Source organism: Cucurbita maxima, unplaced genomic scaffold, assembly GCF_002738345.1.
Source record: "Cucurbita maxima cultivar Rimu unplaced genomic scaffold, Cmax_1.0 Cma_Scf00005, whole genome shotgun sequence".
NCBI classification, from domain to species: domain Eukaryota; kingdom Viridiplantae; phylum Streptophyta; class Magnoliopsida; order Cucurbitales; family Cucurbitaceae; genus Cucurbita; species Cucurbita maxima.
Genome location: NW_019272021.1, coordinates 2,545,051 through 2,560,621, shown reverse-complemented (window position 1 = coordinate 2,560,621; position 15,571 = coordinate 2,545,051). Strand labels below are relative to the sequence as shown.

Genomic DNA, 15,571 nt, shown 5'->3' with positions numbered 1-15,571 from the left:
GAGTGTATGAATCAGCATACATAATAGGTATGAATCATGCGTATAAATTTCGTCAAATCTTTCTTATGTAGCATAATTTAAATGGAGTGGTGTGTGGAGGTTTGTGCATCATAGATTAATAACATGATAATATCATTCTACGATATGACAGTTACTTTGTAGCATAGCTTATAAACATGATATAACTCCACATAACATAGCATAACAAGGCATAGCATAGTATAGTGTATCATAATGTAAATTTATGCCTACAATTATATTATAATAATCGAGACTAATTTATATGGGCATTTTCTTATAATCCACATTATTCCACATTATTTTTAGAAGCATAATTATTTCCATACAAAGCATCAGTCAAAATATAGGGTTCTTTTAGTTAATCTTTGGCCAATTTTTGCATAAGGGTTTGAGATGGCAATTTGACATGAGTAGCCACTCCAATGGCTTCAAGAAACACAATAACATGTCAAATTGCCACCATTCAATGCCCATCCTAGCTGAATACTCAAAAGCATGGTGATTGTTGTGCCAACCTTCTCCAAATGTAAGCAAATTCACCACCCTGTGGAGGATAATGAATAGCAAAATATTTTTCTATGGTTAATATAGTGTTGATCCATTATGGAAAGACTATACACAGTTACCTAAGCAGGTAAGTTAGATAAAATATATTTGTAATTTTGATAGGTGTGTCCATACCAACCTAACTTAATAGATAAGACACCAATCACTATCTTAAAATGGACAGTTGAATATTCTATTTTTGTGGATTGAAATTAAGACACAAAAGAAAAATATTATTAAACGAAATAAAAGCTCATGCAATAAATAAGTTTATCATATTTTACTCCAAATTGATTTAAAGATTGACTCAAGATACATACCGATAAATTGTTTGTTTTCCACGGTCGTTTTTCCCACATGTGACATATTGAATTTGCCGAGGAAATTGCATGTAAATTCATTACGGTTCTCATACACTGCCTCACAAAAACAAAAGAATAATATGTCACATTTGGCAAATTATCATAAACAAATGAAGACTGGAAATTTTTCCGAGTCAATGAATTGATGATGATATCTATGCATATTCACCTAAGCGATTGGATTGCCCTATTTAAAAAATATATAAAATATTTAAAACATAACATATTAATCAATTAAAAGTAAAAGAAAAAATGAGTTAAATGTCAAACGTGAAAGGCATGAACTCCACACTAAGCAAACAAGTATTCAAGCCATTTAGAAAGTTTGAAACTCTTATGTGAAAGATTTTGATAATACCAAAGAGATCTGTAATAATATATAGGATAATACAAATCGAAATGGCAGCCTTATTAATTTGAAATGGTGCGAAAACACAAAGTAAATGCAAAATGAATATAAGAAGAGCCAATTTTTTTTTTTTTTTTTTTTTTTTTTTTTTTTTTTTTTTTTTTTTTTTTTTTTTGTCTATCTTGGTTCCTTTTCTCTTCCCCAATGACAATGGAGGTTCTACCATTCTCTTTGGTTGTGTTGGTGCATCCATTCGCGTGGGGTTGCTCTAGTTGAGGAAGCCTTGCCACCTCTTGCATACATATTTATAGTGCAATTCTAAATCACAATATAATACTTTAAGGCTCTTCCTAGCTTATTCAAGTGCAATAGATATAGGTTAGATGAGGAAAATATGCCTAATTCAACATGGTCCATTATGATTATGATTATGAAAAGATAGATAATTCATAGCAATAATAATATTAATAACAACAATAATAATGAAAAAATAATCCTAATTTATTAAACATTTGAAATAACTAACCTAAATTATTATTTTCAGTTTTTTAAACGTGAATCTTGTTCCATTTTTTCTTCCCAAATGACGTTGGAGGCTTCACTACCACCTCTTGCATATGTATTTATAGTGCAATTTTTAAGTCTCAAATGTAAAAATTTAAGGGTCTTCCAATTAAATGTATATATTATTTAACTGCAATATTGTTAGAAATCACGAATCTTCACACGGTGGTTTGCTTGACTCTTCACAATGATATGATATTATCCACGTTGAGTATAAGCTCTCATGACTTTGTTTTGAGTTTCTTTAAAAGGTCTCATAACAATAGAGATAGTATTCCTGACTTATAAATCCATAATCTTCCACTAAATTAACTAATGTTGGACTCATTTCCAATAATCCTCAACAAATATAATCTTGATTAGGAGAAGATGGATAGATAGATACATGCAGTTATATAGTAGTATAGTAGTAGTTACAATAATACTTATAATGACACTAATAATGATAATTTATTACGTTTAAAATAATTATTTTCACTTATTTTTAAAACAACTATATAACAACACATTATTGAGTAAGCAATGATGTGAGATTCCACATTGGTTGGAGAGAAAGACGAAATAAGGGTGTACCTAACAGACAGTTTTAAAAACTTTGAGGGGAAGTTCGAGAGGGAAAGCTCAAAGAGGATAATATCTACTAATGGTGAGCTTGACTGTTACAAATATTAATGTAATGTCCCCTTCCAAATTGGAGTTAATTATAATAACCCGAAAAAAATAATAATAATAACAACAATAATAATAATAAATAAAGAAATAAAAATAATTAAAAAAATATATATACGTTAAAATAATAAAAATAATAATAATTCATAATTAAATAACTAAAAAGATTACTTAAAAATAAAAATAAAAATGAAATTTACCCACCTCTCCCCACTAACCTATAGTTCCAATACTATCCTCTTTCCTCAACCCCATCAGATCACAGTTCATCCAAAAATAAACAGAAAAAAATGTCAAATTTGGGAAAAAGTAAAATGGCTTTCAACAATGATATGATGCTGGAGAGATTTTGGTATGCTATTACCATAAAATCCTATCTCAGATTTCCTTTTTCCTTTATAGTTATAGTTATGGCTTTCAACAAGGATATGGTGCACATCTACTGGAGAGATTTTGGTATGCTATTACTTAAAATCCTATCTCAGATTTCTTTTTTCCTTTATATTATAGTTATAAGAAATCAATCTAGGATTAAATCTTCTTCTTATTTTACTGATCACGTAATAAAAGTTATAGGTATTTACCCACCTCTCTCCACTAACCTATAGTTCCAACACTATCCTCTTTCCTCAACCCCACCCGATCACAATTCATCCAAAAATAAACAGAAAAAAATGTCAGATTTGGGAAAAAGTAAAATGGCTTTCAAAGTAAAATGGCTTTCAACCAGAATATGATGCAGATCTACCTGGAGAGATTTTGGTCTGCTATTACCCTAAAATCCTATCTCAAATTTCCTTTTTCTTTATAGTTATAGTTATAGTTATAAGAAATCAATTTATGATCAAATCTTCCTTCTTATTTTATGGATCAACTATAATAATCAGATCCCATATTTAATTAATTAGATTTTTTTGTTACCATTGGAAATTATAGAAATAAGGTTAGAGTCAATAAAATTTTAGTTACAGATCCATAAATGTGTAACATAAAAACAAACCATTGATTAAAATTGGCCCACAATATCTATTTATAGAATGAAAATAAATATGGAATTGAAGGAATATCTTATTTACAGAACTGAAAATCTATTTACAAAAGGAAAATAATTACAAAGAGGGAGAAGGGAAAAATAATTACAATGAGGGAGACTGGAAGATTTGTTGAACAAAATTTAAAAATGAAACACGAAATACTAGAGGCATGAAACTCCATTAAATTTTGTCTAACATGTAAATTAGAGAAACAATTTTATAGAGTTCAAACTTGAAACTAATGTCATGGGCTCATATAGGTTGACCTAGATTTCAAAGGACGGAATCGAACTTTCATTAAAGATATATTCATGACAACGACTTAAGCTAGCCAGGTAAGTGGTTCAACCGTCGTAGGTTACGCGTTATTTGTTGTATGTTGGCACGTGCCCGTAGATATGCACGTGTCATTAAATTGTATGCTAGTTTAATGTGCATAAGTACGAAATCATGTGAACGTGTATGTTATGTATGCTGCTTAGTTGATGTGATATGTTATGCATGTGACGATGTGTGGCCCTTGAACGATTATGGCTTGTTCGTATGAATATTTGAATGTAACTGCATGAATTGTATGACATGAAAAACGGTAAATTGCATGAAACATAACCTTGCTAGGAATATGTATGATATGTAAAGAAATGAGAATGAAAATGACATGTCAGCATGAAAACGTGACAAGGGGTTATGTTCATTAATGATAACTATAGGACTAGTGGGACCTCATGCATATTGTGTGTTCATGCATTTGGGGGGATACCCCTATCCCATCACGAGGGTATGGACGCGTACATTCAATGGCAGGACAATGATCGTTATGCTTTGCATAGCGTTACCGTGATGGTTCTAGTTTTAACGGGTCTCGGCATAAGGGGCTCCCAGAGTATGCCCACCGGCTAAGAACAGTGGCCCAGCGGTGTGTGAACTAGCTGGTGAGCCCATACTCGCACGTATGTGCTATGTGTAGAGTATATGGTACACGTCCACGATTACCCGTTAGGATTACACCGTAGGGAAAATGAAACGAAACGAAATGAAACGAAACGAAACAATAGGTCCCATCATTTCATTGCATGTGATTGTTGCATAACCCCAATAGGGGTCACTTACTGAGTATTGTAGAAATACTCAAGCCTCGTACTACTTTACTTTTGTAGATAAGGGTAAGATACCCAAGTGACAACGACGACGACATCGTACACCTCGAGACCGTGACACATGCATAGGATAGTCGTTTATTTTTTTTTTCCATTTCGTAGTCTAGGCTGAATTCGGTTTGCATCATTAGTATAAGTTAGTATAGGTTGAAATATATTTGCATAATAAATCATAGGATAGAATAAAACATTTATTTTAGATTTGTTGTTTTCCCTTTATTTTCAATAATATTATGTTCTTTTTCTTGTAAACGTTTTCTCTTTCACGAGGTAATAAAAGGCGACAATGGGTCGCATTTATGAATAAGACCCATTTAATGTATATTCCGCATTCCAAGGTATAGTAATGACCTCAGATTAAATAGGTAAAATATTAGGGTGGTTACATCCATTTATTTACAATGTGATGTAATATTTTAAGAGACTAATTGAAAGGGGATTATATAAGCAATATATTTTGTTTTAGAAAAAAAAAAAAGATATTAACATCATTAATTGTAATTAATTAAATTTGCTATTAGAATTAAATTATAAAATTAAAAATTTATATTTGATGCATAGTGTAACGACTTGGACCATTTGGAAGACATGTACCTCTTTAAAAGCATTTGGTAGACATGTGTTTTAACCAAACAAACTAAACACTACTAGCTTTATTTGAAAAATACAATTAATTCCATACACGGGTAGTTTTCTTAATATAAGACATTAAGTCATAAGCATCCATAGCTATCCCATGGTTAGTTCTCTCAACTCCACCAACCACTCTTTTGCTTTAACCTAAAAAAACCATTTAAAAAAATGCAAGTATTAAAAATATTGAATAAAACACTTTATCCATGTTAAATATATATGTATAGTAACAACAAACAAAATGAAGGATCAATTTTGTTTTTTAAAAAATGGGATCAATCACTCATCACCTATCTATCGGGGATTAGCTCAACCCTAATCGGTGCATAAAGACAAAGACCACAAACTATATGTTGGTGATCTGTTCTAAATTATGATTTTGGGACTCATTAGGTGGAATTAGATTTGATGGAGTAGCTTTAAGTTAGCATCAAAGAAGCTTAGTGATTTCGGTTTAGGCCAACCAATAAGTGGTTTTACTGTTGGCTTGGTTGGTTGGATGATTTGTTTGTTGTATGAATGACATATGCCCTATGCCTCCTGCATGTATCTTGGTTTATGATTGTTTGACATGTGTTATATTATGTTTATATTATGATATATGTTATGTCATGTTGCAACTTATGCAATATTATTAGTTAACCTATGATATGATTATGCTACGTCATGTAACTATGTTATATTATTGATGTTGTATGATACATAAACAACCATATGCCACACCATGTAAACTATGTTAATATGTTCACTATGCCTACGAGATGTTAGAAAGCCATGTATGTTAATCATGAAAGATATGACAAGTATTACATATGTATATCTTATAGTAACGCTATGTCAGAAAAAAAATTGGATGCATAACTTGCATAATAAGTGTGTAACGACCCAATATTTCTACCCATTTAGAGTCGCTACTGTCATCATAGCGTAATCATTTTTGTGCGAAAATAAGCATTTACAACTTCATCATAAAACATAAACTTCATCTAAAAACACTCTCATGGACTAAGGTGTTCGAAAACATCTTGAAAACGACACAACAAAATACTAAATGAAATAAATAATCATTAAAATAAAAAATATCCTATTTAGAAGAGGGATGGGTCGTTGTTACCATTTATGAATTGTGCTATATTCGGATTAGGAAGTTTTTTTCTCCTTTTGAATCTTATAACATTTTGGGATAATAATCATAAAATGAACACAAAATTGAACACAAAAACATCCCAGGTCATAATGTAAATTGTTGCATAAAGATTGATTATAATAGTAGCACCAATTTATATTGGCATTTTATTTTTATTCCACATTCTCAAACAGTTTTTTTATAAGCATAACTATTTCTATTTAAAACATCACTTAAAGAAAGGCTTCTTTTAGATACTCTTTGGCCAACTTATTCTTATGGGTTTCAGATGGCAATTTGACATGAGTAGCCACTCCAATGGCTTGAAGAAACACAATAACATACCAGCCAGGGTCATATTGCCACCATTCAATCCCCATCCTAGCTGAATACTCAAAGGCATGGTGATTATTATGCCAACCTTCTCCAAATGCAAGAAAACTCATACACCTATGGAAAAAAAAAAAAAAAAAACCACAAAAGTTTTAATAAACAGCAAAGATATAGGTCTATTATTAGTATATAAACATTGATTACTTAATAAATATATACTTTAATTATTATTTACTAGTATTGCTATGTATCTTTAAAATTAATCATGTTGAAATATCATTTTGTTTAATTCTAATTTCGTTTATGTATCATGCAATGTCTAAATTTTTACCTATACTTTTAAACAAATTTTAAATTTAACCAGGTAAATATGTTTTGAAGTTAGAGTTAATGGGTAAAATAAATTGATTATCGGGACTAAATTTATACATTTAAAAGTAGAAGAAGAGTAAAAAATAAACCTTACAAAATAATATTTTAACAAAATGATATAATATTATCATTTCATGATTATTGAATCATAGTGGAGATTTGTGATTCATAACATAGTATTAGAGTCATGTCATTTACTTAGTCGAGTTAATAAAATCTTTAATTGTTGAACAAAGAAGTTGTGAGTCTTGAATGTGTAGTCAAAAGTTGATAAATGTTATTAATTTTGATACATAGGTCGATATAAATATAATTTTGTGGATAAGACATTAATCACTATCTTGACGATCTATTGCAAAATCTTCCATTTCTGTAATAGATAGTATTATGATGAAACAAATACTCATGCAATATATGAATTTCACCCTCTTTTACTCAATATTCATAATACAAGATACATACCAATTGTTTGTAGATAGATCATTTGTTTTCCATGGTTGTTTTCCCCACATATGACATAATGAATTCACCAAGTATGTCGTGTGTAAAAGCATTACAGTTCTCACACACTGCATAAAAAAAAAAGAATGGTCACTTTTTTTTTTCTCTTTTAAGTCTAATAAAAACTATATCTAAGAACTTTAAAATCATATTTTATGGGTTTCATTTGCTTATAACTCAAACCAATTTTCCAAAAATAGAATGCTAAAGTGATTAGGAGTCTTATTTTTTAAAAATTGAAGTAAAAATTTGAAAGTAATCAATTAAATTAACAAACCATATAGATATGCAAGTAAAAGAAGTTAGATAAGCGATGACAGAGGTGATCTTTTTTACCGTTCCCCAAATGAAGTAAGAAAAGCCTCCAATGCCATAGAGTATGAGTGCAAGAGCAATTGGATGAAGAACATATGTTTGGCGAATAAACCTATAGAAAGTTTGCTTCTCCAAATCACAAGCATTATCCAATTTTCGATGCCTTCCAATCATTTCACCTATGCTTCCATTTCTCTTGTAAAGAAACCAAGTAATGTAACTAAACCAAAACCCATGGATTGGACTATGTGGATCTTGTTCAGTATCAACAAATTGATGATGATATCTATGCGTACTCACCCAATTGATTGGATCACCCTAAAATTTTATGAAACATTAAAAGAAAACACATATCTTTATATGCTTTAAAATTAACTTGTAATAGCAAAAGAATAAAGTGGGTTAAATGTCAAACCTGAAAGGCATGAACTCCACAATAAGAAAACGAGTATTCAAGCCATTTAGGAATTTTGAAACTTTTATGTGAAAGATTTCGATGATACGAAATAGTAATACCAAAGAGACCTGTGATAATAAATAAGGTAAAACAGATCGAGAGTGCACCTCGATTCATTTGAAATGGTGCAAAAATGCAAAGAAAATGCAAAATGAAAAACGTAAACGCCACTTTTTTGTCTATTTCGGTCCATCTTTTCTTCCCAAATGACATTGGAGGCTTCACAATTCGCTTTGGGTCTCTTGATGCATCCATTAGAGTGGGGTTGCTCTAGTTGAGGAGGCTTCACCACCACCTGTTGCATATGTATTTATAGTGCAACTTTCAAGTCTCAATGTAAAAATTTAAGACTCTTCCAACTAATTGTATAGCTTATTTAAGTGCAATATACCTACTTCAAAATTATCAAATATGATCTTGATTATGATAAGATGGATAAATAAGTAGCTATGTATAATAATAATAATTTATTATACATTTAAACTAATTATTTTCACTTTTCAAAAAAAAAAAAACAAAAACAAAAAAGAAATATATCATATTGAACTATTAACTTTAGCATATCTTCGAATCGCGTTTGAATCGTTGAGTTGATTATAAAATGGGGGTTAATCCGTTGGTGTTTAGGGCATTGAGTTCTAACCTTGAAATTTAGGAAGTTATTGTTTGGGGAGCTAAGGTGGAGTTCTGTAATAGGAGTGCTTAATTGGATTGAATTTTGAAATTTGAGTTTCATAAGTCAAAATTAGAGAAACGTTTGAACTAATAACTATACACCAAAAGTTGTTAAAGAATTTCATAAAACGTTTGGTTCCATTTTTGGTTTGCAAATTTACAATTACAATCAAACTGATATTTGAATCAAAATCTTCATTGTATTGTATGAACAAGCTTTTACTCTTCAAGCTCAATATCACGCACAATCCCACCAGATCACTGGATTAAAATCATACCCATGTCGAAATCGAAATTTAAAAAGAAACCCGCTTGAAATTCTAGAGGGACAGAAGGAAACAACAAACAAAGAAGGAACTGCTCTTCTTAGAACGAATCAAAATCACTCATGTAATGGTCTAAGTCCATCACTAATTGATATTGTCTATTTTAGGTCTTTTCTTTCGTGTTTTTTAGGAACGTTTCTACAAACTTATAAAGGGTGCTTCGTTCTCCTCTTCAACCGATGTGGGATCTCACAATCCACTCCGTTCGGAGCCAGCATTCTCACTGATACTCGTTCTTTTATCCAATCGATGTAGGACCCTCCAATCCACATCCTTCAAAGCTAGTTTGTATGTTGTGGATTCGAGGGTCCACCAAAATAATCGAGGTGAGTTTTAGAGCAATAGATGCTGTGGACGATAGAGAAAACTAGTAAGTTGGAAACTAGAAATTGATGGAATTAGTTATTAAATGGGGAAGCTACCATGTTGGTGGACCAAAAGGATTTGGGTTCGAATAGTTTACCCAACTCCACCCAACCTAACCTTAGTGGTGGACCAAAAGACCGAATTAATTTTTGTAGGACCAAACAATGAGTTTGTGATACCATTTATGCCTATTAAAATAGCTATATTCATGGCGTCCATTAAGAATAATCAATGGTATATATGAAAAAAAAATTTAGTGTAACAATCTGACTTTGGATACGAAATACTTAATCTCTTTTTTATAAATTTGTTAATTAAGATAGATCAATATTTCACTAGATATTCTATCTTTAGTTTATGGTTGGATCATATATAAATTGTTAATTAAAAGATCAATGATATTTAAGGTGAAAGATGCAACTCTAGTAGTAAAACAGACTTTTGATCTAGTTGTAATTAGAATGATTATATCAATGAATAAAACTTGTCCTACAAGGTAGAATTTAATTAATTAATTTTGTTTCATTAGCGCTTATAATTCGCACGTCCATATGGTCCTCTTGTTTCCTCATAGTAACACTGTAAGAGCAATCACGAAGATATGATTGTTAAAAAATACTGAAAATAATTAAAAGTTATTATATATACTAAAACGATGTACATTCATTTTCAGTGGATCAGTCATAGTAACCAAAGTTAACCATGCCATGTTGGGTAATTCCTTAGGATTTTTCTTAAAATACATTCGAGTGAGGACAAACCATCATGGAAAGAGTTGTGTTGGTATGTGGGGATAGTCTTCACTCTTAGAATCGAGCAGTAAGTAACATGATCATGTTGCACGGGATATAGGAGAATGTCAAGGCTATCAAGTGCTGAATTTGGATTTGGATGATCTCTTGAAATTTTTTTTAGGATACATGTGAGTGAGAACAAAAAATATTAAAATGACTCGTATTAGTCTATAAAGAACGACATGGCTCAAGTGGCTCCTGCCACAAAGAATATAGAGACGAGAGACGTGTTGGGAGAAGAATAAAAAATCGAAAAAAAAAAGAAAAAGAAGAAAAAAGATTAACAAAGGGTGAGTTTGCTAAGGGAAGGTGTAGATAAGGGGAAAAAAGAAGGAAGAAAGAAAAATAAAACAGAGAAGGGAAACCATGCATAGCAATCACATCGCATAGCATTTACGTATTATTTCGTAACCGTCTACCTATACAGTCTATGACACGTGCGAAACAATGAGTACGTGTTATCATACAACATTCAATTCATAACCTAACGAAGTAGGTCCATTTACATGGTTGACCTTAGTTAGCATTCTCCCTAATTAGTTTACGTAAGCTCCCGCTCCTCAAAAGTATTCCAAACTATCACCGGTTGTCGTTTCCTGTTAGATCGTTTGTAGGAATACCTTTTAATAATGTTATAGGCCACCAGAGATTTAGTAGACTGGTCTTAATTGATCGAGAGCGAGCCTTACATACGTGTCCAAAAATTGAGATAAGCATATAATGAGTCAATCGTCTAAGCTTGAAGGAACTGGAATACCTTTTAATGAACAAAAGATCCTAGAAAACAAAACTAGAAGTCATTAGTGAATAAAACTTAAAAATGACAGGAAAGATGATTAATTAAAAATGGTAAAGTACAATTGAGTAACTTAATTACTCATCGAAATTATTTTAATTTTTCTTTTCAGATAGGCAAATGTTAAGTGATCGGGACAATGAAGTAGCTGAGTTAGAGACGAAAGAGAATCTTATTTAGGTCGGAGTCTATTTTTTTAGTACATTTACTTTTGTTCTTTCTGAACTCATAAAGGGTGTTTTGAGTAGGTACAGTATTATATAGTTTTATGTTTATGGAATGTAACTATGTTGTGCACTTGTTTTACTCGATTTAAAGTAAATATTTATGTTTTATGGTTTTATTTTGAAAATAAATTATCTGCATCAATAGTAACATTCACGATTCGACTTTCGATGAAGGAACGTTGCATGAGGGAATAATCTTCACTATTAAAAGCGAGAAGTAACATGACTGAGCCATCAAGATCCTAGGCATGAGATATTACGTGAAAAGTTAAAATTAATATTTAATATATCTAATTAGAATCTCACACTTTCTATTCTTTACTATGAGCCAAATTAGCATCTCATACTTTATATTATTTTAAGTTTTAACTTCGATTTTTCTTTAGATCCGTGCACAAATGTCATAGTTAAGAATGTTTTATGTTTTTTTAAGAAGAATTTTGTACAACTTTACTAATTCTGATTAATTAGTTATTATGGGAAGAATATAAATTATAAAATATATTTTAGATATTTGTAATAAGTTAATATTTTTATGCCTATCATTCATGAGTTGATTTGATTAGTAATATATTTTATTTTATTTCCAAGATTAGTTAGTTTATATTTTAATTGTTGGTAAGTATTAGTTGATAGCTTGTATGAACATCAATGAAGATTAAACCTTTTATCTCAATTCTATTTCTCATTCTTAATTTTCTATTATTGGTAGATCTATTCACACTTTCGAATAGTAGATATTGTGTCAAATAAATTTTGGTAAAGAAGAAAGTTATTTTTGGAAGTAATATTATTTCCACGTAAAACATGATCCTTTTACTTAATCTTTAGCCAACTTTTGCATATGGGTTTGAGATGGCAATCTGACATGAGTAGCCACTCCAATTGCTTCAAGGAACCTAATAACATACCAACCAGGGTCATATTCCCACCATTCAATGCCAATCCTAGCTGAATACTCAAAAGCATGGTGATTACTGTGCCAACCTTCTCCAAATAGAAGCAAATTCACCACCCTGTGGAGGAAAACACAAATATATGATAATAAATATCACAATATAGTTCTATTGTTTATATAAACATTATTATTCCATAATCATTTAATAATAACAAGTCTATAAATTGCAATAATGGAACAACTAATTATATCTGTAATTTTGATACGTGCTTCGCTACTTGCATAATTTAGTGGATAAGACACTAATCACATTCTTAAAAGTCGATGGTAATATTGAACTCAAAGTACAAAAGGAAAATATTATTGAGATGAAATAACAGTTTATGTAATAAATAAGTTTCATCATATTTTACTCAAAATTGAGATTGGCCAAGATACATACCAATTGTTTCTAGATAAGTTGATTGTTTTCCATGGTTGTTTTCCCCACATAAAATCATTACCGTTCTCACACACTGTTCAACAACAAGAATAATTTGTCATATTTTTTAAAACTATATATGCTTTTAATTGAGTAATTAATTTCCATAAATATAAAGCTAAAAAAGTAAAGTTATTTGTCACCGTTCCCCAAATGAAGAAAGGAGTGCCTCCAATGCTATAAAGTATGGCTGCAAGAGCAATTGGATGAAATATATATGTTTTGCGAAGAAACTTATAGAATGTTTGCTTCTCCAAATCGCCAACGTTATCCAATTTCCGATCACTCTTATGAAGAAACCAAGTAAGATGACTAAACCAAAATCCATTAATTGGACTATGTGAGTCTTTTTCGGTATCAACAAATTGATGATGACATCTATGCGTACTCACCCAATAGATTGGATCACCCTATTCTAAAAAAAAACATAAATCTTGGTAAACTTTAGGTTCGATCAAATTATATTTAAATTCGTCTTTGTATCTAATTTGAAATGCATTAAATACCAAACCTGAAATGCATGGAGTCCACAGTAAGCAAACAAGTATTCAAGCCATTTAGGAAGTTTAAAACTCTTATGTGAAAGATTTCAATGATACGAAATCGTAATGCCGAAGAGACCCGTGATAATATATAAAGTAAAACAAATTGAAAGTGCACCTGAATGGATTTGAGAGGGTCCAAAAATAAGCCAATTTTTTTTTGTCTATCTTTGGTTCTCTTGATGCATCCATTGGAGTGGGCGTTGCTCTAGTTGAGGCAACTTCACCACCTCTTGCATGCGTATTTATAGTGAAATTTTAAATCACAATATTATAAGCCACTCCCACCTAAATGTCTAGCTTATTTAAGTGCAATAGATATAGGTTAAGGCACGCATACCTACCTGAAAAGATAGATACGTATATAACTTTATAGTAATATTAATAACACTAATAATCATAATTTATTGTACAGTTAAAACAAGTAATAAGTAATAATAAACCTAATTCATTATAAGTTTAAAATGGTAACAACCTTCTTTTAGAACATAATTTGGATGTTACGGATGTTACCACAGGAATGTTATTGTAACATTCGAGCTAGGAAGATATAAACTTTTTTAATTTTTCTTAGTTGAATTTCATAGTAAAATTTTTAAAGTATAAAATAAAATGAGAGAGAAAAGAAAAGTCAAAAGTTAATGATCAAAGGTCGAAGAACATTTTGGTCATTTTCTGCATTTAACTCGGAATAGATAGCTTGTGAGTTACAATTTGGAATATTGTGGGGAAAGGAATAAAATAAGAGAGGGAAATTACCAGTTCTTGGAGTAAATAAAAGTGTAGAAAACTAATTTCAACCTCCATATGAGTTAATCAGAGTCATTTTCTGGCTAGCCTCAAAAGTTTCTCATTTTTTGGGCTTTGAATAGGTAGAATCGGTCAATAATTGAGGAAGAACTAAACTGAAGATATTATTTGTCGTTTTAAGAAGATCCAAATGATATTGTTGATTTTGATTTGAGAGATTATTTTGAATACATATTGTGAAGGAAGGTGGGAGAAAACTGCTCGGAAGATCTGTTTTCAATTAATGTCCAAAAGTAGTACAAATTCAAGCAAATACTTTGAGTTCTTTTCGTGTTGATATCTATTCTCGCAACTTGAGCTCCAAGGGAACTGACGACATATGTCTAAGTCTACTGTGTCATAGACTTAAATTGAAAGCACTCTCACCAACCACAACCATGTTTATACACATAGTCTTGTATAAGGTTTCAGAATTTGTGCCACATGCGATCACAATAGCATCTTTCACAATCTTCCACGAACTCTTTCCAAACTCTGTAGTATATCCTTGACATCATAAATATATCTAACATCCTTTAATGTTCATTGATTTTCTATCGGAGTTTTTATTCCAACATCCCCCTATCCTTCAATCTCCAAGACTTTGTTGATGGCAAGATGTGTCTTCTCGAAATTTTTAGATTTGGAATTTCGAAACAATTCTTTATTTGAAGACGAACAAAAGGATGCACCTGAATCCAAAATCTAGAATTTAATCGAGTTGCCACGTTGAGGGTTAGAGTATCTCAATATTTCTAGTAAATTTCTAGAATATTCATCATCTCTAGTTGTAATTATTTAGTTTTGTATAATTTATTATAATTTGTTAGAGTATTCCCTAAATTTCTAGAATATTGATCATTTACTATAATCACTGTGTAAACTATAAATACTCCATAACCTAACATTTAGAAATAAAAGAAAATAAATGGATAATTAGAGGATTGATGATAAAGAAGCGGGCATCATCCGAATTTGAATATTGTATACAAACCGAAGAAGTACACCTCCTAATATCATTATTTCTTTGGTTTAAAACTTCTCTTCAAGGTTTTTCTTTTTAAATTTTATTTTGTAGTGGTCATTTGAACTTAGAAGTATATTTTTTTAATTGGTTAGATTATTAATCTTTCGGTTTTAAATGTGTAAATTTGTTTTCAATTAGTGTCTAATTCATCTATAATTTATTATGTGATACTATAATAAAAGAGAATGGTATATGCAACCGTCCAAGCCTA

General features: G+C 30.7%; 1 protein-coding gene, 1 long non-coding RNA gene and 1 pseudogene across 2 annotated transcripts; all 3 read right to left on the bottom strand.

The window, feature by feature from the left end:
- Window positions 1–197: 197 nt before the first annotated feature.
- LOC111479853 lies at window positions 198–1,541 on the bottom strand. Its single transcript, XR_002717712.1, has 3 exons — window positions 1,502–1,541; window positions 888–983; window positions 198–565 (listed from the first exon to the last, which is right to left on the bottom strand). It is a non-coding gene; the product is annotated as an uncharacterized LOC111479853 (long non-coding RNA).
- A 5,023-nt stretch (window positions 1,542–6,564) lies between these two features.
- On the bottom strand, window positions 6,565–8,706 carry LOC111479847 (palmitoyl-monogalactosyldiacylglycerol delta-7 desaturase, chloroplastic-like). Its single transcript, XM_023124698.1, has 5 exons — window positions 8,398–8,706; window positions 8,004–8,300; window positions 7,629–7,735; window positions 6,652–6,911; window positions 6,565–6,614 (listed from the first exon to the last, which is right to left on the bottom strand). The coding sequence occupies exons 1-4, from the start codon at window positions 8,692–8,694 to the stop codon at window positions 6,695–6,697; spliced, it is 918 nt and encodes a 305-aa protein (XP_022980466.1). The 5' UTR covers window positions 8,695–8,706; the 3' UTR covers window positions 6,565–6,614; window positions 6,652–6,694.
- Window positions 8,707–12,343: 3,637 nt separating this feature from the next.
- LOC111479234 lies at window positions 12,344–14,733 on the bottom strand (annotated as a pseudogene).
- Between the last annotated feature and the right edge of the window lie 838 nt (window positions 14,734–15,571).

Excerpts from the sequence above, each read along its gene's own strand:
- LOC111479847 (XM_023124698.1), bottom strand. The coding sequence starts at position 8,694 with ATGGATGCATCAAGAGACCCAAAGCGAATTGTGAAGCCTCCAATGTCA. Across the intron at positions 7,736-8,003 it reads CTTACTTCATTTGGGGAACG|TGTGTGAGAACTGTAATGCT; the intron begins GTAAAAAAGATC and ends TTTTTTATGCAG. Across the intron at positions 6,912-7,628 it reads GATCTATCTACAAACAATTG|GTGTATGAGTTTTCTTGCAT; the intron begins GTATGTATCTTG and ends TTTTTTCCATAG.